Here is a 25,227-nt window from a genome sequence, read left to right on the forward strand (position 1 = left end):
GACACAAAGCACACGCTGCTTTTAAGGAGAAAGTTAAAAGCAAATGTATTTCAAATCAGCTGGTGGCGTCAAGAACAAACGCAACAGAAAATGAGTGCCACAAGACTCAAATGAAAAAGGCTCGAAGGTTGGTGATATACCGATCTATAAAATGCAAATATGGCCTAAACTAATAAGTAAACCTTTAGAAATGCTTTCATTCATGTAAAATGAACTAAGACTAGAAGAAGAAAACTAAAATGTCGAAAAGAAATGCTAAAAGTAATAGATCTCCACGTAACCGACCCAAACACAACCAGTTTAAAACGAACGAGTTCAATCGATACTAATCACTTGTATTTTCTTCGGAATCGAATTATCAGAGTCTGTAGTTTGAATTCTCTTGTTAGAGAGAGCTTGTAATTGCTTGGTTAATCCATTCAATTCTGACATCAAGGAATTATATTCACTCAACTGAGCGTCATACTTCTCTCGACCTTTACGAAGGTGCGCTTTCGAATTTTTCGCACTGCCACTTGTTTCACCTCGGAAACTATATCCTTTAGAAGGATTATTCCCGCTGTATAGTTCGACCCATCTTCGTGCTTCCTTAATGGCGTTGAAATTCTGATAAACAAACTTCTCTTGGTTACCTCTCAGAAACTTTTGAACAGCTGGGTGTCCTTCCAAGACAGCATCGGGTTGATTCCATGTTAGTTTCGGTGGTCCACCTGTTTGAATCTGTCGCAAATTCTCTGCTCTGGCTGATAAAAGCAATCTGAACATATTTGTTTTACCGAAAGTTGACTTTAAGTCATTGATCAGTTGTTTGAGGATCGAGGGTGGTGATGCGTGCATGCTTTTCACATCGTGGTGCTTCAATTCAACAAGGGACGCTAATTTGTCGGACAGCTTATCAAACTCACTTGACAACAAAATTTTAGTGAATTCCAGAATCAGATTATAATACTTGGGAGGCAAAATTCTCCCCGTCTCTAAAAGGTTCGCTAAAGAGTCTATGGATACGTTCAATAACTTCAAATAATTCTCTGTATTCCTTGGCTTGATCTTGACGGCGGATTTAAAACAACATATGAAATCTTTATTTATGAAATCGGTGTTTAACAGCATTGGAAGTAGCTCTGAAGAAAGTGACCAACTCTCGTTCAAAAAGAGAAAAACAAGGGTATGCGAGAAACATTGTGAATCAGGCTTCACGATAGCACAATGTAGCGCATAATTTCTCAATATGTCCTGAAAGCTTTTGTTAATTTTCAAGCGCTCGTGTTTTTCTTTGTTTCCCTTTGGGCACAGGGTCCGCAATACTCCACCAAGAGTATCAACTGAATTGACGACAAATTGATTTGACACAAACTGCTGTAGGATATCCTCGTAATCCTTCCCTTTTGCGAACATCATGATTAAAACGGAAGACATGGTCGAGGTTTTGATGAAGGGCTTAATGGTCAACAACGCGAGTAATGATTGGAGTAGAGCTTTTAAATCATGAATGAATACTGTTGATGTGTTTTTGTCAGAATACACCTCATATATGACACAAGATAGGAGGTCGGGGTCGTTAATTCTTTGACAGGCAGCAATGAAATGTTTTGGTTCTTCCTTGGAGAGGCTGTCAGGATGTGATAGCACTCTGGCAATGTCTATAATTTCTTGTAAGTGACATTTCTCGAACTGAGCTAACGAAAACCAGCCCATGTATGTAGTTAGTAATAGATTGAAAGTCTCTTTATGAAGTCGAATATCGGGTTGTCTGATTAAAAGTTGAGCAATGATATGCTGATTACCATTAACAATGAGGCCTTGGCACAACTCTTTCAACTTATCCTTGTAGGAAGAGTCGTCAAGGATGGGTTTGATCGCTTCATAGAGAACATACCCGTAATTTCCACGCTCCACTTTACTGGTGACCTTCACACGTTCGACAACACAGGAAAACAATAATTGACACATGGAAGTCCCTGTGGAGAATTTTGAGCATTGGTAAGCCAAACATTGAATATTTGTAACAAGAGGTGGAAAGGTTGATACATTGTCCCACCACATCGAATGCAGACGATCATTATCGGCGAGTGATTGTAAAATCTTAAACATATGCTCGTTCTTGTTTTGCAGTTGAGGAAACACCGCTAGGCTTCTTTTGATGACTTGGTTGGCAATTTCCAATATTCCACAATGTGTATACAGGTCAAGCCATTGTGTAAGTTGAGCGGTTGAACAGTGACTAATGACGTCATAAACAGTTTCCTCGATTTCTTTCCAAGGGACAGATATCAATAGACTAGCAAATAATTTCAATGAAAGACTAGGGAAAAGTCCGAACACTTGACCATCTTTATGATACGGTTGTTTCGAACCCAAAACATTTGATATTAACAATATTGTCAGTTTAGGATCAGCCAATTCGGTCAACATTTTCAGAACACGGTCAATGCTACTCACTTTCTCTCCTGATCCATCAGAACAGAATTCTCTTTGATCTGTCTTTCCTTTACTATATTCCTTTGTATCAATGTAAGAAGACGCTCCGAATGTCTTTAAAAACGTTTCAAAATGTCCTTTAAACCCAGGCAAGGATTTTTTGCATTCATCTGTTAGTTGACATAGAGCTTCTTTGAAACCGGCTTTGCACAACAATTCAAACATCCGTTGCTCTGGCATCATCAGGACAACGTAATTTGAATACCACCGACTACAAGGAGCGCCTTCGTTCCCAGTTGGTTCACCCATTTCTTCTCGGTCATAATCTCCCCAAAACCTTTCAACGTCCCCACGGAATTTCTCTTCCAAACCTATGAGCTGTGTTTTGACGTCGAAAGAGATGTTTTTTAGACTCGTTTGGCGCCCGATGAAATCGAACGCGTTTTCGATGGATGTTTCATCTTCTTCGAGTTCCTCATCTTCATAATAATCATCTGTGGAAAGAAACAGAAGTCAAGATTTATGAATGGTTCTAAATTCTTAATATTGCAGATGGAACTCACTAAGAAACGGAATGAAATATCCCGGTTTTTGTTGAGGTACACGCTAAGACTAATAGGAACCAGCGCAACCCCTTGTGGAGCCCAAGAAAGGGTTAACTAGTCGGTTGATCTTTTTCAAATTCATGTCTGCCCTAACATTCCATCTCCCAAGCAAAGTTTGCATAAAAATATGAAATATTCATCTAAAAAGCTCAGAAAGGCAAAGGATTCAGTCTCCGAGGAACGCAAAGCTAAGGACGACAATTCTTACCGCCCTCAGAAGTTTCACGCCCCAACTTTGCAATGTAGAAATGGAATTGATCAGCAGGAGAAAGTTCTTTGTTTGCCAGGTTGAGAGCCAAAACGACATGGCGGTCTTTTCCTTTGAGTGCAGCCATTCCGTTCGTAAGAGAGAGTTCACTGTATTTGTGTTCAAGAGGCCAACCGAAGACTTCGTCACAAGTTTTAGCAGCCTTTGAAGGAAGAAAAAATATGGTTTATTGCACACTTAAAACGTTGATGTAGTAAAAGTCGGTCTTCTAGAGATACCCCTGATAGCATAGAAAATTTGACAATATTTTAAACGAGGCGTGATTATGAATTTAAGTCAATGGTATAAAATCACTCAAATAGCTGCGCCCATGTAAAGTGCATATCACAAAGCAACCCTCAAAAGAAAAGGCAATGTAATTACGAACGTGCTTAGAAAAGTAACTCGTCTCCTTTTGTAGTTTAGAATGGCTTGATGATGAAGACCGTTCCTACCAAACTCTAAGAACTATCGGAAAGGTTGAATAAAGAATCGTTACCTGTTTAAGAAGGGAACTTAATTTGGTCAAAGCGTTTCCACTTTTTTCCACATTAGGAGGGGGGTTTGATGGTGTTGTCCATGTCAGATTGTAAACAAGTGCCAAACGATATCCAGACGTCAAAGGAGTAACCTCATGTTGGCAGTCAGCATAATGGGCTGCATACACCATTTCATAACGAGATTCTTTACGGTCGAATTTCACAGTTTTTGTTTTTCCATCGTGGTTCACAATCAAATCATTTCCAGTGAAAACGGAAGGTAGTTGAACGATCAAGGTTGCAAACATACCATCTTCTTTCTCAGAATCTCTGTGAGGTTTGAAATGGCCTCCCTCTTCATATAAGAGAAGTTTGTAAAGTTCAGATTTAACGTGATTGCTGTCACAACCAAGATCTTCTTTCACTTTGGAAACCAAAGTTTTCAACTTCAAATGAAAATTCGGATTTTCCAAAGTAATTCGAGCAGGTTCAATTTCCCAGCTTTTCCTATTTGAAAAAAAACAAGCTAGATGCTGATTGGACCTACCTGATGATGAAAGTTAGATAGCAATGCGAGGAGAAAAATGAAAAAAAATCAGTCAGAAAACATAGCGTTTAGCGAAAATGCATAACGCAAGAAATTCATCATTGATTGATGATGGGGGGAGAGGGAAGGGTTGTAGGGAAAAAATAAATAGAAAGTTCTGGTCGCAAAAATCAGTTTTATTGATAATTGAATCATGCTTGATGTTGAGCATTGTTATCACTAATGTTTTTGTGTGAAAAACATAGAAATATAAGGAAACAATCCAATAAAAATCTGCAAAAATCTCTCAAAAATCGAACTCGGCCATGTTTTGAGCATTGCGAATACGCATCTTTCTGCAAAAAATCAGAAAAAACAAAAGATGAAAATGTCAAAAAACCGGTTTTTCCGGCATTTTCGGCCGGAAAAAAATGTTTTTCGAAAATCGGGCTCCGTCACATTTTAGGTATTGTCATATTGCATCATTGTGCAAAATTTCATAAAAATATATAAAGTACAGCTCGAGAAATTCAAGAAATACTGTCTTTCCGGCGAAATTAGGTTGTTCCGGCGATTTTTAAATAGTTCCGGCTTCAAAAATCAATTTTATTAAAAATTGAAACATGCTTGATGGTGTGCATTGCTATTAATAATGTTTTTGAATGAAAAAACAACCAATTATAAGGAAAAAGTCCAATGAATACCCAGAAAAACCGCCATTTCCGGCATATTTTAGGCATTTTCGGCCGGGAAAAATTTTTTTCTCAAAAATCGGACTCGATCATGTTTTGAGCATTGGTAATACACATCTTTGAGCAAAAAATCAGAAAAAACTAATGATAAAATCTCGAGAAAATGCCAAAAAAATAGTTTTTCCGGCATATTTCCGGCATTTCCGGCATTTTCGGCCGGAAATGAATTTTTTTCGAAAATCGGGTTCCGTCACAATTTAGGTATCAACATTTTGCCTCAGCGAGCAAAATTTCATGAAAAAATATAAAGTACAGCTCAAGAAATTCAATAAATACCGTTTTTCCGGCGAAAATCGGCTGTTCCGGCGATTTTTAAAAAGTTCCGGCTTCAAACATCAGTCTTATTGACAATTGAACCATGCTTGATCGTGGACATTGCTATTAATAATGTTTTTGTGTGAAAAAACAACGAAATATAAGCAAAAAGTCCGATGAAAATTTGCAAAAACGGCGATTTCCGGCATTTTCGGCCGGAAAAGAATTTTTCTCAAAAATTGGACTCGGCCATGTTTTGGGCATTGCTAATACGTATCTTTGTGAAAAAAATCTGAAAAAAACTAATGATGAAATCTCGAGAAAAGGCCAAAAAAATGGTTTTTCCGGCATATTTCCGGCATTTTCGGCCGGAATTGACTTTTTTTCGAAAATCGGGCTCCGTCCCATTTTGGGCATTACCATTTTGCATCATTGTGCCAAAAATCAGAAAAAACTAATCAGCCAATCTCGAGAAAAGCTGGTAACAGACGCACGGACGAACGAACGGACGGACATCGGTTAATTTATAGGACCTCCAAGGTAGGTCCAATAAGTGAGGTGATGAATATTTTAAGGAGCTTATTCGTTGACCCTGACTAAGACTCATAAAAGTTTGCTGAATCTCCATTATGTTTAGATTTCACCATAAAACCAAACATCAAGGAACAGACATTTCAAGTTCACTGGACATTGTTTCAGATGCAATTAAGACCTGGCAAGCTAGTGATCATGCCTTGGTCGATCATTCCAGTGGTAAGGTTATGAAGATTAATAGAGGTGTGAAGCCTAACCTCAAGGAAATGCTCGTCGATATTTCTTTGCAACCTTTACGTCCAGTTTGTAATTCAATGTTAAATGTGAAAAAAGAAGAAGGAATCTCCGTCCTGAACTGAAAGTAGTCTTTCCGAAGAAATACTGAATTTTTTTTAAATGCGAAAGTCTAAATCAGCCTGATCAGCCTGTGTCAAAAATGATTCAATACCTGATCGTTTCATCTACAAGTGTTTTTTCTCCTAAACCAAACGGTGCTGGTCTTGCAACGTTGATTATCTTTTTGGCTTGATCACTGCAAATGGGTAGACAGATTGGACCAATTCCATCAATGATTAAGCCAGGGAGAGGAGATACTAAAACACCATCTGTTGCAAATGTGCCAGGTTTGTCTTTCATGGACAATAACATTTTTGCCAACTCCCCCATCTGAAAAACGAAAGAATCGCTATCGATTAATAGATAGCATGTCCCATAACAACTAGCCAAGCCATTTATTTAAAGAGCCATGGGACCAAAACTAATGATTAAATTATCCCTCTGATGGCAATGATACAGACACACCATTTTTCATTCGTGCTCTACACCCCTTAAATTAGTCAAGACGATTGAATAGAATTTTACCTCGGCAGAAGGTTGTGAATTGTCATCATCCGAGCTGTCACTCATTCTTTCTTTTTATTAGTTATTTTTGTTACCTGAAAAATGAAAGTTACAAAAAAATAGGTACATCTTTAAATTAGCAATTCAGCAAGCAAGGTTAAGAAATGCCCTGAAATTAATGGACGCTAAAATTGAAGGTAAAGGTATTATCATTTTTCATAAAAGTGAGATACTTATATGAGGTATAAGGTAATGATGCATGATACAATGATCAAATAGAATAAAAACTTTTCTTTTTTCATATAGGAACAACAATAATATCATAATACACTGTGTATGATACAAACTTTGTAACGTAAAAAGTAAAACTTTAAAGCATGATCCTTCGTAAATTTCCTTTTCTTTGCAAAGAGTAACCTTAGCATTCCTGCGTGAAAGCTGTAATCGTTGGAGATTTTGTTTCCACTGAAACGAGCGACCCACTCCCAAGCGTCTTTGAGAGCTTTGAAATTCTTATAGATGAAGTTTTCCTGTTGACGTCTGAGGAAACTCTGAACAATGTGATGTCTTTGTAGGGCCCTTTTTATGATAGCGTTGGGTTGATTCCAAATTAACCTTGTGTGCCCACCATTAAAAACATGTCTCAAATGGTCGATTCTTGTAGGCACAAAGGATGTTAAAAGTTTTTGTACTTCTTAAGTCAATTTTGAAACATGGCTCCGAATGGGGTTCTAGGTCCCCCCAACAAATTTAGGTCCCCCCTAAGTTTTAGGTCCCCCCACTTTTCAGTAAGGTTTAGGTCCCAGTTGAATGGAATGTCTTCTTTTTGTGGTGTGTGTACCACCCCCTCTCGCACGCAGATAAAAATAAAACGGTAGAATATTTAATATTTGCAGCTCCACATGAAAATGAAAATTTCCAGTGGAAAACTCGACAAAAAATAACCAAAAAGCTGTTTTTCAAACAAAAATCAACTTCTACAATCCATCTATTTGACCAAAACTCATCCAAATGGCATCGGCACCACCATCCGTACTACCCAAACGAAAAGCTGCTTCCAAAAAAGTCGCACCAAAGGATGAGATCATTATTTGTACCGAAAATCGCTGCGTCGCTGATAATGATAAGGACTCGCTGATCTGTTCGAGCTGCAAAAGATCTGTTCACTATCGATGTTGCCTGCTTCCTGCGTTTGCAATACAAACAATTGAAGAAAATAGACAACAAAAATTTATTTGTATCAATTGCGTTGAAGTCCCGACTAAACTGCTCGAACTTGTCCCTAAGAAAGAAAAAGCCCAACCATCCCTTCAAACACAAAACGAAATGAAAAGACTTCGGAGAGAAATCGATGCATGTGACGGAATAATAAAGAGCAGTAGAGAGTTCGAAGATCACCTAAAAAAACAGCTCGAGGACAAAGACGCCGATCTCCAACTTTTGAAAAATGATCTTAAAGCTGATCCTGGCCTGCATACACTTGAGTTTGCGGAAAAGAAATTTGAAAGAAAACTTGATGAATTCAAATACAGTATCCTATCAACGATAAAAGATGAATGCCAGCAAGCTTTGAAGTCCTATTCAGAAGTCACCAAATCTGGTCTTTCTCAGCAGACGAGTGATACAAACGGAATCAAGATTGCGATAAAACAAGCAAGAGACGAAGAGATAGCCCACGAGATGGAGAAGAGAAGAAGATGTACAAACATCATTGTGCATGGAATGAAAGAGCAAGAGCAGGTATGTGATAATAGTGACACACCCAATCATACTAGGGACTGTGAATGGAGTGAACATTAGTAAAAGATCTTCATGTCACCTCTAAGATAAAGAAAGTTTTTAGAATAGGGAAGAAGCCCAACCGTCCACTATTGATATGCCTCAATAGTGAGGAAGATAAAGATAAGCTAATGGGAAATCTCCCGTCACTAAAGGGAAACGAAAAGTATAAGGGCATGAGCATCACGGAAGACCTCTGTAGATCCGACCGCGAGTGCTATAAAGAACTGTCCCAGCAGGCTAAAGACCGAAATCGTAATCTCACCACGAATGAGTTCATTTGGAGAGTCCGAGGATCCTCAAAAAACGGATTCGATCTAAAGAAGGTTTACAAAAAAACGACACTAAACAACAGCCAAACCAACGTAACAGACAACAACCCAACCAGCCAATAAGGCCAAACAAAAATGATAACGACGATAGCTCAAATGAAAACCCATCAAACCAAAACATGAACAAACCTACAGAAACAACCCCAACAATTAGAGAACTTAAGATAATTTACACAAACGCTGACCAAATGACAAGTAAAAAGAAAATGAGCTGTTAAAAACTGTAATCGCAGAACAACCACATATAATTGCCATCACTGAGGTAAACACCAAACGAGTCTCCGAGAGAAAAGATCAAGACTACTCTTTCGAAAATTACTCCACACCATATAAAACAAATATTGGAATGAAAAAAAGAAGAGGAATTATAATACTAGTTCACAACTCCATTGAACACCTTATCCTACAAATAGAAACAAAAATTCGATTTGAAGAGGTCTGCCTGATAGAAATAGCAATGCAGAACAAAGACACAATGTTATTTGGCTGCTTTTATAGAAGCCCGACCAAAACCGAAACAAACGACTACGATGAAACAAGAACATTAACAAGCTCATAAAAGATCTCTGCCTAAACCCAAAATACACTCACCTATGTCTTGTAGGAGACTTTAACTACGGAAAGATCGACTGGAAACATTGGTCTTCCCCATGCGAAGAAGATAGCAACGAGGAAAGATTTCTCGATGCTCTAAGAGACTCTTTCTTATACCAACATGTCCTCGAACCAACACGCCGACGTGGAACCGATAGGCCATCGACACTCGATCTCATCCTTACAGGGGAAGAAAACCAAGTCTCTGAGATAAAATATCTTGCCCCACTCCATCTCAGTGATCATAGTGTCCTCTTTTTTAAATTCTATGGCTACTTCACTCTCAAGGATGAACTAAATAGATATCAATATAACAAAGCTAACTACCACCTAATGCGGAACCCATCTGAGCCAAATAAACTGGTCCACCAACTTCATCCAGCGGTCAGTAGAATTAAATGTAAATGAGAGCTGGGACCTGTTCCTAAAGCAAATGATCGAGCTCCGAAACCTTTATGTGCCAACTTCCAACAATAACAACAAAGACTTGTCAAGTAAGATCAAAAAAGGCAAAAATGCCCATTAAATTCAAACACTTGTTACCTAATTAATGAGAAACGAAAAGCACATAGAAAATGGATCAACTCTCTACATGATGAAGACACTGAAAGATATAGAAGAGAGTATGTAACAAGCCGTAATATCGCCAAAAGAGCCCTGACTCGATCCAAAAGAGAATTCGAGAAAAAGATCAGCGAACAGTCCAAAACAAACCCAAAAAGATTCTGGAAATACATACGTAGTAACCTTAAGGCAAGATCTGGAATCCACCCTCTGCTTGAGAATCCAAATGATGAAAACTCCATTAAGTATGACGATAAAAGTAAAGCTGACATCCTCCAGAACCAATTCTGTAGTGTTTTTACGCGTGAGCCACTCGAGGAGCTCCCTGAATTTGATTCTAGGACGGATAAAGAAGTTGAGATCAACATACTCACTGAAACTATAAGGAAAGAACTAAAAAAGTTAAATCCAAATAAATCCCTCGGCCCAGATGAGCTTCACCCAAGGATGCTCAAGGAGCTTGCCGAATACATCGCAGAACCGATTTTCCTGATAATGACAAAATCTTTCAATGAGAGTTGTCTTCCAAAGGACTGGAAGCTTGCAACGTATCACCTGTCTATAAAAAAGGGAAACAAAAACATAGCAGAAAATTATCGTCCAATCAGTTTAACATCTATAGTTTTTTATGCCGAATGCCGAAAATGGAAAAGATTCTCAAAACCCATATTATGACATATCTTGATCAAGAGAAATTACTATCTAGCAAACAACATGGCTTCATCAACCGCCGGTCAACTGTAACACAATTACTAAACTACCTAGATGCTTGCACCGAAGATATTGGAAACGGTAAAGCCGTAGACGCAATATACTTTGACTTTGCAAAAGCATTCGACTCAGTTCCTCATCAACGTCTCCTAATCAAACTAGAAGCATATGGAATAAAAAACAAGTTGCTTGAATGGATCAAAGACTTCCTGAAGGATCGATCCCAGATTGTCAAAGTAAACGGAGTTGAATCGGTGCAAAAAGCAGTGCTCAGTGGAGTACCTCAAGGAAGTGTCCTAGGGCCTACCCTTTTCGTTCTCTATATCAACGATCTACCAGAATCCGTTAAGTCAAAACTATTCCTTTTTGCTGACGACACCAAACTCGTCAATAAAGTGGAATCAGTTGAGGATGCACTAGTAATACAAAACGATATTAACCAACTACAAAAGTGGTCCGAAACATGGCTATTAACTTTTCATCCTAACAAATGTCATGTGCTAACCCTAGGAAAGCCAAATAATATCAAACATGTACACGAATACACACTAGGGGATAAAATTCTTGAACGTGTATCATTCGAAAAAGATCTTGGTGTTATCATCGATAAGAATCTCTCCTTTGACCAACACATATCAAATCAGGTGAAAAAAGCTAATTCAATGGCTGGTCTTATCAGGCGGACCTTCACGTACCTCACTCCAGAACTGTTTCGAAAACTGTACGTAACATTTGTCAGACCACACTTAGAATACGCCCAGGTTATCTGGTCACCAAAACTGAAAAAACACGCGAGATTGATAGAAGGTGTTCAGCGACGCGCATCTAAAACAGTTGAGACATGTGGACAGCTAAGCTATGAAAATCGAATGCAAAGAATCGGAATAACTACTCTAAAATACAGACGCGAGGTAAGTGACATGGTTGAGATCTTTAAACATCTAAACTACTATGACAAATCTTGCATCCCTAAGAAATGTAACCAGCGAGGGAGACCTATGAGAACGCACGACTCTGAATTAGTAGTAATCTTTGGGAACGATGGTGTTCGCGGTCCGCAGAGTAACTCCCTATACTATCGGGGCATTAAGCAGTGGAATAGTTTGCCTTCTAAAGTAGTCAACTCATCCTCAGTGGAAGAATTTAAAGAGACCCTTAGTGTGGCCTGGAAAGCTAAAAAGTTTGAATATGATTGAAAGTGTCACTATTGTTGCATACCTGTCTATATTAACAATGTAAATAATTAACCCAAAATGTATGAGCGATTCATAGAGGCCCATGTGTCCGCACGGTGGCCTGCGAATTTGTAAAACAATATTATTATTATTATTATTAAAAACAGAACATTAAAACCAAACAAAAAATATTTTTACAATTTCTTAATTATTGTAATTAGCCCCCAAAACTTTAGTGCAGCCCTTAAGCCCCCCCCCCCCACTTTTTTAGGCCCCCCCCTGAGTTTAAAAAATGAGACAGCTCCCACCCATTTTTAGGCCGATTTTAGATTTACACCCCCCCCCAATAAGTGGGGGGCGGAGCCCTGTCAAATCGTTGATTAATTGCTTGAGAACTGATTGTGGTGAGGAGTGTAACAAATTTCGATCGTGATCTTTCACTGAGGCCAGGGATGCTTGTCGTTCTGCCGATTTCAAAAGTTGCTTTTTGAAGTGAAGAAGAATCTTTGTAGTCTTTTACAGAAACACTTTTATTCCTACAAAGAGATAAAAAGCCAAAGAGTCGATGTAGTCCGTTGCTTCTTCCTGACAGTCAAAAGAGATGGGATTGCAAACATGACCTGGATTATCTCTTAATGCCATTTCTTGAGATAAATAGTGAGCAAGGAAAGCTACATTTTTTTGGTAATATCTTTTAACGTGAAGAAGACAAATGAAGAAGACACATTTTCTAGTGCAGTGTTTAAGTTTGTAGGCAAAAAGTTGGGGATGCCAAGCAGATGAGGAATCTTTACGCGGACGGAAAGACTTGTTCCATTCCTCATTCTACTGTTTTTTTATATATTACACGATTACGTCAGTAATTATCAAACCGAGCAAAAGCAAGTAAAATCACTATTTTCACTTGAGCAAATTTGTACACCCACCTCAATGTTTCCAACTACTACAATGTCTTCATCAACAATTACGTTTCCATTAATATAACAATTAGTTCTGCATTATTGACACTCGTAGCAGCATTTTCGTTTTCAATTATGACAAAATCTTTCAGCAGTTTCTCCCAAATTAGCGGTTTTCAAGATATTGGCAACTTCATCTAGGTTATTGTTCTCAACATTAACAACTACTTTGGGCGTACAAACTTTCGCAAGCATAAACTTTCGCGAATCGTTGGATAAAAATATGCCGAAAATTTGATATTTATAACGATTTGGAGGTCTTATACATTTCCAATTTTTTTGAAATTGTTTTGCAAGAATAAACTTTCGCGAATTGCTCTGTTAAAAATGTTCAAGATATTTACTTTGGCGAAAAAGGCTAAAATTTGCGAAAATCGCAAGCGTTTCTGCTCGCGAAGGTTTGTACACCTAAAGTTTTCCACAATATCAATGGTTTCAAGAGCAACATGTTGCCAAGACAGCCCAAATCTAAAAGTATTATTTCATCTGTATTTTATTGAAAGTTCTAAAATGAAATAATAAAGTGTTAGAATTATCTGTTGGAAAGGTAAGGTGGTGAAGATCAAGACAATTTTCATGCTCATTAGGGCAGTAAAACTGAGAATAACGTAAACTCAACCCCCCCCCCAAAGCTACTCTACTGAAATCATCATCCCTCTCAAAAAATTAATTTCATTATCAAATTTGTTTTACTTCATTAAAGGTTTTGTTTTTAAATAAGAGTGATATCGTTTGCTTAAACGTTAATTTTAATTCACAAGCTTTTTCTTATTGAATAGACACGGATGTGGAGCAAGATTAGTCAGAATAATGAAAAGAAAAACATTTTTTGCTTATATCAGCATGGTATAACAATAAGCAGACACTGCCCTGATATGAATTATGTGTCTGATATGAAACGGGAACACTTATGTAAAAACAAAACCTTTAACTTGAAAAATACAATTTTAACATCATATTTGTTAAAAAATAGTGGTTTTAGGAATCAATTAATATCCAATACTAAATTGCTAAAGTAGAGTTCTGCTTTACAGTAAAACTAAATTAAAATGGATTTCTTTAACTCCGTCATGTTTGTTTGTTTGGTAGATGTTACATTGTCCATAAATGGTATAAAAAGCTAATAGTATTTGGCTTGAGTACCAGTAGGAATAAATAGGTCGTTAAAATGACGGATGAAAATTGATTTTTGTGCCATAGAACCAAGATATTTTTAAAGAATTTTCAAGTATATTTTACACAACTTAACTTGTAAAAATATGAGAATAATATAATTAGAAAATATGGACAAAAATTATCAAACACTTTAGCATCATTCTTGTTATGCAGAGCAGTATTAAATTCATAGTCTCCCTATTTTCGAATTGAGATTTCCAAAGTAAGAAAAGTTCTGAACAGTCATTTTATTACACAAGCTTTTTCATAAAAAAATCGAAACACTCTTGCTTGTTCTGCTGAAAATCCAACAAAAGAGATTAACTCAAAAAAATATAACTCAAGAACAGATTTCAGACTCAGTAGGTTTAAAAATTTACAAAAATATATCAAGTTTATGAAAACTATTCTTCTTTTTGACTTTTAAAAGCAAGTCGAGCTTTCTTTGGTTTTTTACAACCAGCATCAAGATTAGATGTGTTTTCACAAGATGAAGCTTGCACCTTTGCTTCTAACTCTTCAAGCTCAGAAATCAAATCAAAATACTCTTTCTTTGTCTTTTCATATATCTCTTGACCCTTTTGCAACACCACTTCGACCTTCCCATCAACTTCTCTAGCAATCGCAGAAAAACTGCAATTTTCATGAACTCCAGCATGTCTTTTAATCCATTCTTTTGCTTCTGTGATATTGTGTAGGTTTCGATAAATGAAAGTAACTTCATCGCTCCCAAGAAACTCTCTAATACGATAATTGTGTTCTTCTATGTCAGCATTCGGTTGTTTCCAAGAAAACTTTGGGCATCCTTCTTCCCTCAACGACTCCAGGTTTTTCAAGCGAGCTTTCAAAAGATTAGTTTGAAATTCTTCATTTTGAAAATCAATCAACAGCTTATCCAAAATAGCTTTTCTGCTAGTCACTGACTTTTTGAGTTTTTCCTGACCAATAACTTGAAATTGCTGCAAAAATACAACTTGGATATCAGTAAAAAACTTATCTGAAGCGAGCATTTTCATGAGTTCACGAATCTTATCGTAAGTAAATGAACACCAAGAAGATTGATTCGGAAAGCCACCCCTGTCAAGCCAATCAGCAATAGCAGAAATAACAATACTGACCAACTTCTTGAAATTTCCAGTTCTTTGTGGCTTCTTGGCAAGTGAATAAACGATATCATACGAACAGTCTTTAATTTCGGGAATAATTTTCGCATTTGACAACATTTTTGTGAGGACATTTTCAAATTCTGTCACATTCTCAACCAAGAAAACCAAAAATTCGGAAAGTGGGTGTATACAGCTCATAGATTTGGTTTCCAAAGATTCCAGGAACAGCTTGAGAGCATAATTGATCACATCATTAAAATCTGACTTTTTGTCGGCGAGAACACGAGAACATTGAAAAAGATTTACAGCTAACTTGTACAGTAAATGAGGCTCTTTGAAGGATTTACATATCGCCTCATAATTAGATTTGTTTGTCCCATTGTATTCTGCACTACGCAACAGAATTTCAGCGATATTGACTATTTCCTCAATCTGTGAAGCTTTCAAATTTGTCTCAATTAGTCTACTCATGTACATGCCATAAATCATTTTGAAGCCTCCAGTTTGGCTTGCTGGTTGACCTTCTTCAATTAAGCCAATCAAAATTCTGCTGATGATAACAGAATAGTTGCTTGAAATGAGATAGTCGCACAGGTAAGTTAGCTCTTCTTTGTAAGGATCAGATTTCTCAAGCAAAGGATAAATGGTAGAAGCAATCAACAATGATATACCATGTCTAGGTTTACCAACACTGGCTTTGTCATCATCTTCGTCGTACTCAAAATGTTGCGGTGTATGATCATCCCTTGTCACCAAATCGTCACTTTGTTTGATGCAATCGATGAAAAGATTCAGAATACGAGACTTGGATGATTGTGGGCGATCACTGTGATGCATTTCATTGAAGAACCGTGACATCAAAGAAAGGCTGGAAGTGATATCTTTATGGTTAGCAAACTTTTCAAACCACGTCTCATAAAGCTCATCATTGTTGCAAACAAACTCAAAGACTTCTTCCCAGAAATATGGATTTGCTGGATCTGAACCACTGATGAGTTGAATTGCATACCGATCTTTTGAGAACATTTTTAAACTCTGCTCAATGAGCATGTCCATGATCCCAACAATTCCTGTTAGCTCATAAATTTTCATCACATTTGGATACCATTTAACTACTATATTCTCAAGAATGTGTTTATAAGTCTCTTTGAACTTTTCCCAGGGTACTGATTGAATAATTTTGGCAACTGGTTCTTCGCATCCGGGAGGAACACCGTACACGAGCGTTTTAAAGCGCTTCATTGTCCCAGCCATAATTTTGTCAATATAGATAAATGACATTTCTGGATCCCAAGTATTGACAAACAAATAAGCCAACTCGTAATGTGTATTCTTACCACAGTTAAAATCATCAGCTGTAAATTTTTCCAGTAATTCCTTCAACAGTTTTTTGTAATTTTCAGACTGCGAATCTACATTGTACTTCAGAAATTGGACACATTGCGTTGGGTTTTTAGACAAACAGAAATATTCGAAACGACGATTTGTTGGGACAGCTAAAAGAACAGTTCTAGTGTAACAAGTCCAATGGTCTTCAATCCTTTTGCTTACAGCTTGCCCCCAATCTATTGTTGTCTTTCGACGAGGTTTGGTCCATACTCCGGACCAACCCTTTCCTTTTTGCCATTGGAGTAAATCATTTTTTATATCAATTGGTAAACCACTAAAGTCAAGATATTTAATCATTGTTTGCATGTCAACTCCTTCTTTAAGATCAATTTCTTCGCACACTTCGCGGTGGTGTTCTAAAATTAAAAACAATTATGATTTATTCAATAGTGCATGTCTTAAGAAATAAATTCAGATAATGAATGATGAATTTCATGAACAATGGAAATGTATGGATTGTCGCATAAAGTAGTAGTAATGATCAAAGCAAAAATTATGGTTTTACTCCCAGGAATTTTTCTAAGCATTTTTTTATGTCCGTATACCTGCCAAATACTCAATCTAAGATTGAGTTTTTGAAACTCAATCCGAAATATAAAAGACATTTTCTAGCAAAATGAAACTTGTTTGTTGTTTACAAACAAAAATCTCTAATATTATCTACATATTCAAAATATTTTTGGGGGCTTCGCCCTCTGAACACCAACCAACCAAACCCCCAGCTTTATCAATATACATTTGCTGATAAAAATTCCCTTTCAGGCATACTAGAAACTCAATCTAAGTTTACAAAAACGGTCCCAGTTCAAAGTACTTAGAAAAATCCCTGTACTCCCAAATAAAATATTTCAATAGCTTTGTTATCTGTTTTAGACTAGCAAGCTGATGAAGTCACAAAAAATGACAAAAATTACGAAGCAGTTCCTTCATTTTTTTGTTTTAAAAATTTCCTGCTTTTACATTTTACGTTTTCTGTTTTAGACTGGGATAAGATCTTTTGGACTTTCAAAATATGGGGGAGAATTATTTCAAAATAGGAATACTCCACATATATTACTTACCAAGGCTGTAATGGCCAAATTTGTTGTATCCTTTCTTTGTGACACGTTTTTCATAAGTGACCAAATAAAATGAGAATTGTTCATCCTCTGGCAATTCTTTATTTGCCCACTCTAGATATGTAGCAGTAGCACAATCAATTCCTTTCAACGATTTGCTACCACTTTCAATGGTATCTGGATCCCACTTTTCTTCAAACATCCATCCAAAATACTTCTCTCGATTCTGGTAAAGCTTTAAAAAGAACAAGCTAGATGCTGAATGAACCTACCTGATGATGAAAGTTAGATAGCAATGCAAGGAGAAAAATGAAAAAAATCAGTCAGAAAACATAGCGTTTAGCGAAAATGCATAACGCAAGAAATTCATCATTGATTGATGGTGGGGGGAGAGGGAAGGGTTGTAGGGAAAAAATAAATAGAAAGTTCTGGTCGAAATCAGTTTTATTGACAATTGAATCATGCTTGATGGTGAGCATTGTTATCGATAATGTTTTTGTGTGAAAAACATAGAAATATGAGGAAAAAACCCAATGAAAATCTGCAAAAACGGCGATTTCTGGAATTTTCAACCGGAAAAAATTTTTTCTCAAAAATCGAACACGGCCATGTTTTGAGCATTGCGAATACGCATCTTTCTGCAAAAAATAAGAAAAAAATAAAAATAAAAATTCGAGGAAATGTCAAAAAACCGGTTTGTCCGGCATATTTCCGGCATTTTAGGCCGGAAAAAAATGTTTTTCGAAAATCGGGCTCCGTCACATTTTAGATATTGTCATATTGCGTCAGTGTGCAAAATTTCATAAAAAAATATAAAGGACAGCTCGAGAAATTTAAGAAATACTGTCTTTCCGGCGAAAATAGGTTGTTCCGGCGACTTTTAAAAAAGTTCCGGCTTCAAAAATCAATTTTATTGAAAATTGAAACATGCTTGATAGTGGGCATTGCTATTAAAAATGTTTTTGTATGAAAAAACAACGAAATATAAGGAAAAAGTCCAATGAAAATCTGCAAAAACGGCGATTTCCGGCATATTTCCGGCATTTTCGACCGGAAAAGATTTTTTCTCAAAAATTGGACTCGGCCAAGTTTTGGGCATTGCTAATACGCATCTTTGTGCAAAAAATCAGAAAAAACTAATGATGAAATCTTGAGAAAATGCCAAAAAACCGGTTTTTCCGGCATATTTCCGGCATTTTTGGCCGGAAATGATTTTTTTTCGAAAATCGGGCTCCGTCACATTTTGGGCATTGCCATTTTGCATCATTGTGCCAAAAATCAGAAAAAACTAATGAGCCAATCCTGAGAAAAGCTGGTAACAGACGGACGGACGAACGGACGGACGGACGAACGGACAGAGGTTAATTTATAGGACCTCCAGGTAGGTCCAAAAAGTATAGAAAAGTTATTTTATTTAAAAACAAATCAAAAAATAGTTAGTCAAAAAAGGCTGTTTTTCTAAGAACCAATGAAGAGAAATGTTTAACTTTATATAATGAAAGTGAACAAGTGGAATAGATTTGTAGAATCGATATCACTATTAAAAGATACCTGAGACAATGCAGATTTCACTTTTTGTGTAGCCTCTTTGCTTTCATCAATACGACTTTGAGGAATTTTACAATCATTCCAAGTAAGCTTGTAGACAAGAACCAATCGATAGCCAGATTTCAAAGTAGAGAGCTCATATTCACAGTTTGAATAAAATGCTCCATATATGATTTCGAATTTTGAGTATTTTTCATCAAATTTTATTATTTTTGAATCCTCATCGTGGTGGATAGTGAGGTTATTTCCAGTGAATACTGATGGTAGTTGAACAATTAGTGTCACTGATTCTTTGTCCTCATCATCGCTTGTCAAGTCAATCGAAGCACCTTTCCCATACAAAACAGCTCTTGGAGTGCTCACAGTGACTTCCTCTGAAGCTTTACAGCCTAATTCGGCAATGACTTTTTGAATAATCTTTTTCTTCCAGGTCATTTCGAACTTTTCACTTTCCAAAGCCAGCTGATTTGATTTGATCTCCCAGGAATTCCTAAAGAAAGAAACAAATTCAGTAACCTTTGACTAAAGATCTTCGAGAGTACAGGAGAAAGTCCGGCTGAGTGGTTAAAACATCAAGAATTCTAAACATGCAAGATTGTGGTTTTCAAGCCCAAATGTGGAATCAACGTCCATGGTTCAACATCATTTGGAGATATGTCTGAGCATGAAGGTAATAAGATAGATGGAGTGAGAGAAAACATCACAGGTATGACCTAAATGGACCTTCAAATCTTTTATAAATCCATAAAAAGCAGCTTTCCTTTGATTTACCGGCCATGGAAACAAAGAAATTCATAGGTATAATTTTAAAAGAACAGAAAGAGGATGTACCATTGATTTTGAAAATGTGATTAGAAATTGTTTCAACTGATTTAAGGCTAAAATAACAAAGTAGTTTCACAAGGATGCATTTTTGAGCTAACATTTTGTGAATTTTGAGTTTTGTCACATTTTCTTATTTTCACAAGTTTTTTTTTATCAAAATGATACAAAGTTACCTAATCAATTTCTGAAATCTATTGATCATATTCAGATAGTAGACCCCTAGAGTTCTGGGGTATTATGCTTATTATAGCCAGCTTTTCTAACATATTTAAATATACTTGTTAAGAACCTAATTAATGTCTTTTCATTCAGATGCCATCACCTTGAATATTCCTTACCAGCGTACGTAAAATTAATCATCTGCCTTGGCCAACCCAAGCAACAAAAATAAATTAAGAAAGATGAACAAAAGAGTTTATTGGTGGGCTATCCAGGATAATCTCCAAAAATCTTGTGGGTGAGGTGAATGGTTGGCTGGGCTGGTCATTCAATGTGAATGCTTTATAAAGCAGTTTATTTTGTTATATTTACTAATGTTTAATGAATTTGTAAATTAGGTCAATATCAAATTTGTCTTCTCCTATTTCTCCTATGCTTTAGTATCCCTTTGTATGTTGCTCTCCTCCTGTGTTTGTACCATATACTTAATTGTTCTAGTAATCATCTTTTGTATGATTTCATGTCCTTAAAGCATTATAAAGCTACTAGCCGGTACCCGGCGTCGCAAGCCGGTTAAGCTGTAGCTGAACGCACTAAAAGTCCTTTTTATGTTGAAGCTGGCTTAAAAGCACGATCAAATAAAAAAGGAAATCTCTTCAAAGTTTGGGTGTCTTATCTTTCAACCATCGTCTTCATTGAATATTAAAGAAGTCAGCTTGCACCCCAATGGTCATTCCTGTTTGGATGTTAAACTCAATGTCACGCTGCAATACACATCTGATCCAATAATATTCTGACATCAGTACATTACAAGCTGACGTCAGTATTAACAAAACAAGAGTGCAGGTTGCTTGTCTAGTAAACTGAAACCTGCCATTGCATTTTCAAATTCAGCTCAGACCAGCTCAAACGCAGAGCTAGCAAAAACTTTTTCTTTATTTCATTAAAAATATCATACCTTTCTTCAACAGAAGGATCGTCAGAATTATCCTTAACCATTTCAATAATTTCTTTGGCTTGTGATTCACATAATGGTAACGAAATATCACCAACATCTTTGATATAAAGGCCTGGTAGTGGAGGACGTTCTAAAACACCATCTGTTGCAAACGTTATGGGCTGTGGTACGATTGAGCACATTGTGTCATGAAAATTTATTAGCTATAAAATGTAAAAAGAATTAAAAATTTAAGCAAAAAGACTCCTAGGAACAATTGTGGCATTTTCAAAAAATCTCACTGTTTTTGAATCTGGCAAAGAATTTTTCGGGAGAATGAGTGAATTTTGACCATATTTTGTACAAAGTCCTAGGTTTTGAAAGTTTCTTTGATTATCCCAAAAGTTTTTCTTATTGTATTGCTGTAATACTTGTATATTTCGGCTTCTTGACAAATTACTTTGGTTAAACTGTAACTTTATAGACCTTTTGCTAACCAGGATGTCATGTTGAATAATTAAAAACTCCAGCATTAAAACAAAGACATATCAATGCATAATTTTCATCAGTGTGCATTAATTCTTTTCTTTTCATTCAGTTAGTCACACTAGGAAATAAAACTTTCAGGAAAAACAACATCAGCCATCTACAGGATGTATTTGCAACAATGATGAGAGTTACCTGAATCAAGTTCAAGTTCCCAAGACAATTAATTTAAACTTGAAAACTTAAAATGACACAATGACTGATTGCGAAAGTGCAGCAGCCAGAATATCAACCAACCAAATTTTGTCATTCAATTCCCGAGACACCACTTTCGCTTTTTGGGATGACTTGGAGTTTTTACAAGATGCTTAACTGATTGGTTATTTTTAAACAATAGGGATGATGCGTTCTTTAGAAAAAGTAATAAAATCATTTGTCTCAACATTTAACGACCAACAGAGTCATCAAAGAACTTGTAAAAACTCCAGCTTGACCCCGATTTTTAAGGCCTTGTTTATAAGCTAAAGTAAAAATAATTCTGCACATGTAAATGGGTCAGTGTTTGAGGTCCAACAAAATTTCCGGCATAATACCTTAAACGAAGAAATTTTCGCGAGAAGAAATATTCGCGGAAGAAATTTTCGCGGAAATTAATTTCGCGAATTGGGGCGTAATTCGCGAAATTAAATTCTGCGAAACACACCAAAATTGTTAAATCGCGAAATTAATTTCCGCAAAATTCGATTTTTTTTCTTCTTCTTTTATTTCGTTGTTTTTGACCAGGTGTTACCAAAAAAGATGGACATAATTCATTTTTAAGCATTATAACGTGTATTTTTTATCAAATATAAACAAATATAAACAACTCCGTGAAGCTTAAAAGTTAATCTAAGTTGATAACTTTTTCTCAATCGTGAAATTAAATTCCGCGAAATTTGCCATTTTGAAACTCTGATTCGCGAAATTAAATTCGCGAAAATTTCTTCTCGCAAAAATTTCTTCCCTTAAGGTAGCCTATCTGGTGGTGCGTGGATCTAGGTGGGTTCCGTCTCCATTGTAGATCTTTTTCTTGGGAAGTTGATTTTAGGGGTTGGTGTAATTTAAGATGCACGATCTAACGATTTACGATGCAAGATTCGCGATCCGTGCATAAAATATGTCAATTCATGCGTAATTATGCTAATCATGATAAAATATTTAGGCCATTTACAAACTTTCATTCACTGAAATTCAATTATTTTTAAAAACATCATTTATGTAAAATTATACAAATTATATTTAAAGAAGCTTTCAGGGGTTGGTGTAATTTAAGATGCACGATCTAACAATTTACGATTCACGATGCGCGATCCATGCATAAAGTATGCTGATTATTCCTAATAATTATCATAAAACTTAAATTATATAACATAATTCTAAAACAATGGCATAATCTTTTCTCACTTTTGTTTACCATGACAAATTTATGCAACAAAAAAGAAATAAGTAAGCAGCGGAATTACGAATAATACGACTGTTAAATAATGAAAAAAACTAACTTACATAATGTTGATAATGGAAGCTACCTTGTGAATATAATCTTACAATAGACAGAGAGTGAAAGTAAACAATGCACAAGAAATATTTTTGCTCGCAGTTTTAACAATCATAATCAATAGGAATTTCTTTCTTAAAGCAAATAAAAGAATTGGCTAACAATATGTTTTGCGGACCGTAATGTACGAAGCAAAAAAAACGGTGCTCTATTGTGAGAAAGAATTTTCTTTCTGTAAACAATTCCCCTATATTGATTCAAGTGATGAAAAAGAGAGAGAGAGGAGAGTACAGAAGGTGAATACACGTGGCTTTCACTTTCTTTTAATCTATGACTGAAAAGAGAAAAGGATCATGGTATAATCTGGAAAACGCACTGAAAGCTGGGTTGGTGTAATTTAAGATGCACGATATAACAGTTACAACATCTCAAAAGGCAAAGGATTTGGCTGAAATGATTAAATTGTTCAATTGAAGTCAATTCAGGTCAATCGACCAAATATGACAACTTACGTAAGGACAACAATTTTCATCATCCTCTTCCGTCTCACTTCCAGTATTGTCATCATCTGAGTCATCTTCCTCAGGGTTGTAATTAGCCACATAGTCACTGTCATTGTCGCTCTCTGAAGTACTTTCCATTGCTAAAATGCTCTATTGTTTTAATTCTAGTCTAAATAGAAAGTATCTTCATTTTTCATAAAAGTTACACAAAATTAATCATCTATTATTTACCCTTTTGTTTATTTTTTTTTTTAATAATTGTTTTCTTTGGTCAAATAATAATAATTTTGGTATATTTAAGAAAAAAAATGTTCTAATGATATTACGGCTTATGCATTAGCATACCTTGAGTGAGCAAATACAAAATTGAATTTCCACTCCCGGGGGGGGGGGGTACTAGGTTTGCGAGGTGACGGGTATGTCCGAGCCGAAAATCGAAAATCAGCCCTTTGAGAGACAAAATTTTGGTGATTTTGGGACCCTTTGAGAGACTTTTTCCTAAATTTTGGTCCATTTTATCCAAATCTTGGTTTGATTTTCACCAATTTTTGGTCAAAACTTTTGGAAATCATGACCCTTTGAGAGAGAAATTTTTGATTTTCGTGATTTTGGGACCCTTTCAGAGACTAACTTTTGAATTTGTACCCCTTTGAGGGACTTTTGAGGAATGAGAAAAGGTACCCTTATGGCTCGCACATACCTGACACCCATTTTGCCTAAGTACCCCCCCTCCCCCGGGCCTCCACTTCACAACCAGTTTCACTAGAACATCTACATAGTCTTGAAACAAGTTCATCCTGATGCTGGAATCTCATGCAAATCCATGAGCATCATGAATCCTATATCTGCTGGAGTATATCAATATTTAAAAGACTTGCATCCGTCCAATTCGACTGCTGTTATTTTGTATAAGATTCTCATTCCCGCACTGCACTAAGATTCTTGTAACTTTCTTGGAATCTTTCCGATATTTTCCCCGGGATAACCAGCAGGAGATCATAGATTGCACCCCCTTTTTAATAGGGGAAACCCAAATTCTTTGGGGGCCTTTGTAGGGTTGGGGGTACCAAGATTTGCCTAAAAAACTAGGAGGATGGAATGGAAATGTGATCAAATAAGAAAGGGGGTTGAAATTTTGATCAATTTCAATCAAATACAAATGATCACGTAATCTTATTCCAAGTAAAAATATGTATCATCAAAGTCAAAAAGTGTATCATGTTATTAAACAATGCTAGTTATATTTTTATATTGTGAACTTATTGACTCTTGACTGCATACATTTTCTATCATTTTGTACTCTTTGATCAGGTAGAGCATAGAGCAAGTTTAGATTTTCTGCAAAAAAAAGGGGGTATAGGCTAATTCCTGGGTAATATTCGATTGTGTTTGATAGCGTTCAAATAATGTTTCGAGCGGTTCGATTTATTGTCAACTACATTCGATTGAGCTTGGATTATGTTCAATTACATCTATGTTCGAAGTTAAGTTTGAACCGCAATTAAATTCAATTGGCGTAGGGTAAAATGGCAAAATACAAAATAGATTTAGGCAATTTTTTTTTGAAAAATGACTCTAAAAGATTTGACTATATCTTTTTATTCCATGAAGCAATTACTTTCCAATAAAAAATATATTGACAATGAAAGGGTAAGCTTTCTAGAAATCCAAACATGAATTGCACAGCTTTTACCAAGAAATAGCACTTTAGGATCAGAAACAGTTTCTTCCAATTTTTATCGAGTTACAAGAATTTA

At 36.2% G+C, this 25,227-nt stretch overlaps 2 protein-coding genes across 2 annotated transcripts; both read right to left on the reverse strand.

Moving 5' to 3' along the window:
• Window positions 1-66: 66 nt before the first annotated feature.
• LOC136801214 (uncharacterized) lies at window positions 67-13,016 on the reverse strand. Its single transcript, XM_067057848.1, has 6 exons — window positions 12,738-13,016; window positions 6,678-6,751; window positions 6,265-6,482; window positions 3,770-4,256; window positions 3,232-3,433; window positions 67-2,912 (listed from the first exon to the last, which is right to left on the reverse strand). The coding sequence occupies exons 2-6, from the start codon at window positions 6,720-6,722 to the stop codon at window positions 316-318; spliced, it is 3,549 nt and encodes a 1,182-aa protein (XP_066913949.1). The 5' UTR covers window positions 6,723-6,751; window positions 12,738-13,016; the 3' UTR covers window positions 67-315.
• A 1,244-nt stretch (window positions 13,017-14,260) lies between these two features.
• LOC136801215 (uncharacterized) lies at window positions 14,261-23,638 on the reverse strand. The gene is made up of 5 exons (XM_067057849.1): window positions 23,480-23,638; window positions 20,969-21,171; window positions 19,030-19,516; window positions 17,482-17,713; window positions 14,261-16,776 (listed from the first exon to the last, which is right to left on the reverse strand). Exons 1-5 carry the CDS (start codon window positions 23,606-23,608, stop codon window positions 14,330-14,332), a joined length of 3,498 nt encoding a protein of 1,165 aa, XP_066913950.1. The 5' UTR covers window positions 23,609-23,638; the 3' UTR covers window positions 14,261-14,329.
• Between the last annotated feature and the right edge of the window lie 1,589 nt (window positions 23,639-25,227).

Source organism: Clytia hemisphaerica, unplaced genomic scaffold (genome assembly GCF_902728285.1).
Source record: "Clytia hemisphaerica strain Z4C2 unplaced genomic scaffold, Clytia hemisphaerica genome assembly, whole genome shotgun sequence".
NCBI classification, from domain to species: Eukaryota; Metazoa; Cnidaria; class Hydrozoa; order Leptothecata; family Clytiidae; genus Clytia; species Clytia hemisphaerica.

What these genes read in the sequence shown, in the direction of transcription:
- LOC136801214 (XM_067057848.1), bottom strand. Translation starts at nt 6,722, where the DNA reads ATGAGTGACAGCTCGGATGATGACAATTCACAACCTTCTGCCGAG. An exon ending in ATTCACAACCTTCTGCCGAG is followed by an intron (nt 6,483 to 6,677) that starts GTAAAATTCTAT and finishes TTCGTTTTTCAG; the next exon opens with ATGGGGGAGTTGGCAAAAAT. An exon ending in CTTGTAGATGAAACGATCAG is followed by an intron (nt 4,257 to 6,264) that starts GTATTGAATCAT and finishes TTTTTCAAATAG; the next exon opens with GAAAAGCTGGGAAATTGAAC.
- LOC136801215 (XM_067057849.1), bottom strand. Translation starts at nt 23,608, where the DNA reads ATGGAAAGTACTTCAGAGAGCGACAATGACAGTGACTATGTGGCTAAT. An exon ending in ATGAAAATTGTTGTCCTTAC is followed by an intron (nt 21,172 to 23,479) that starts GTAAGTTGTCAT and finishes TACATTTTATAG; the next exon opens with CTAATAAATTTTCATGACAC. An exon ending in TGAAATCTGCATTGTCTCAG is followed by an intron (nt 17,714 to 19,029) that starts GTATCTTTTAAT and finishes TTCTTTTTAAAG; the next exon opens with CTTTACCAGAATCGAGAGAA.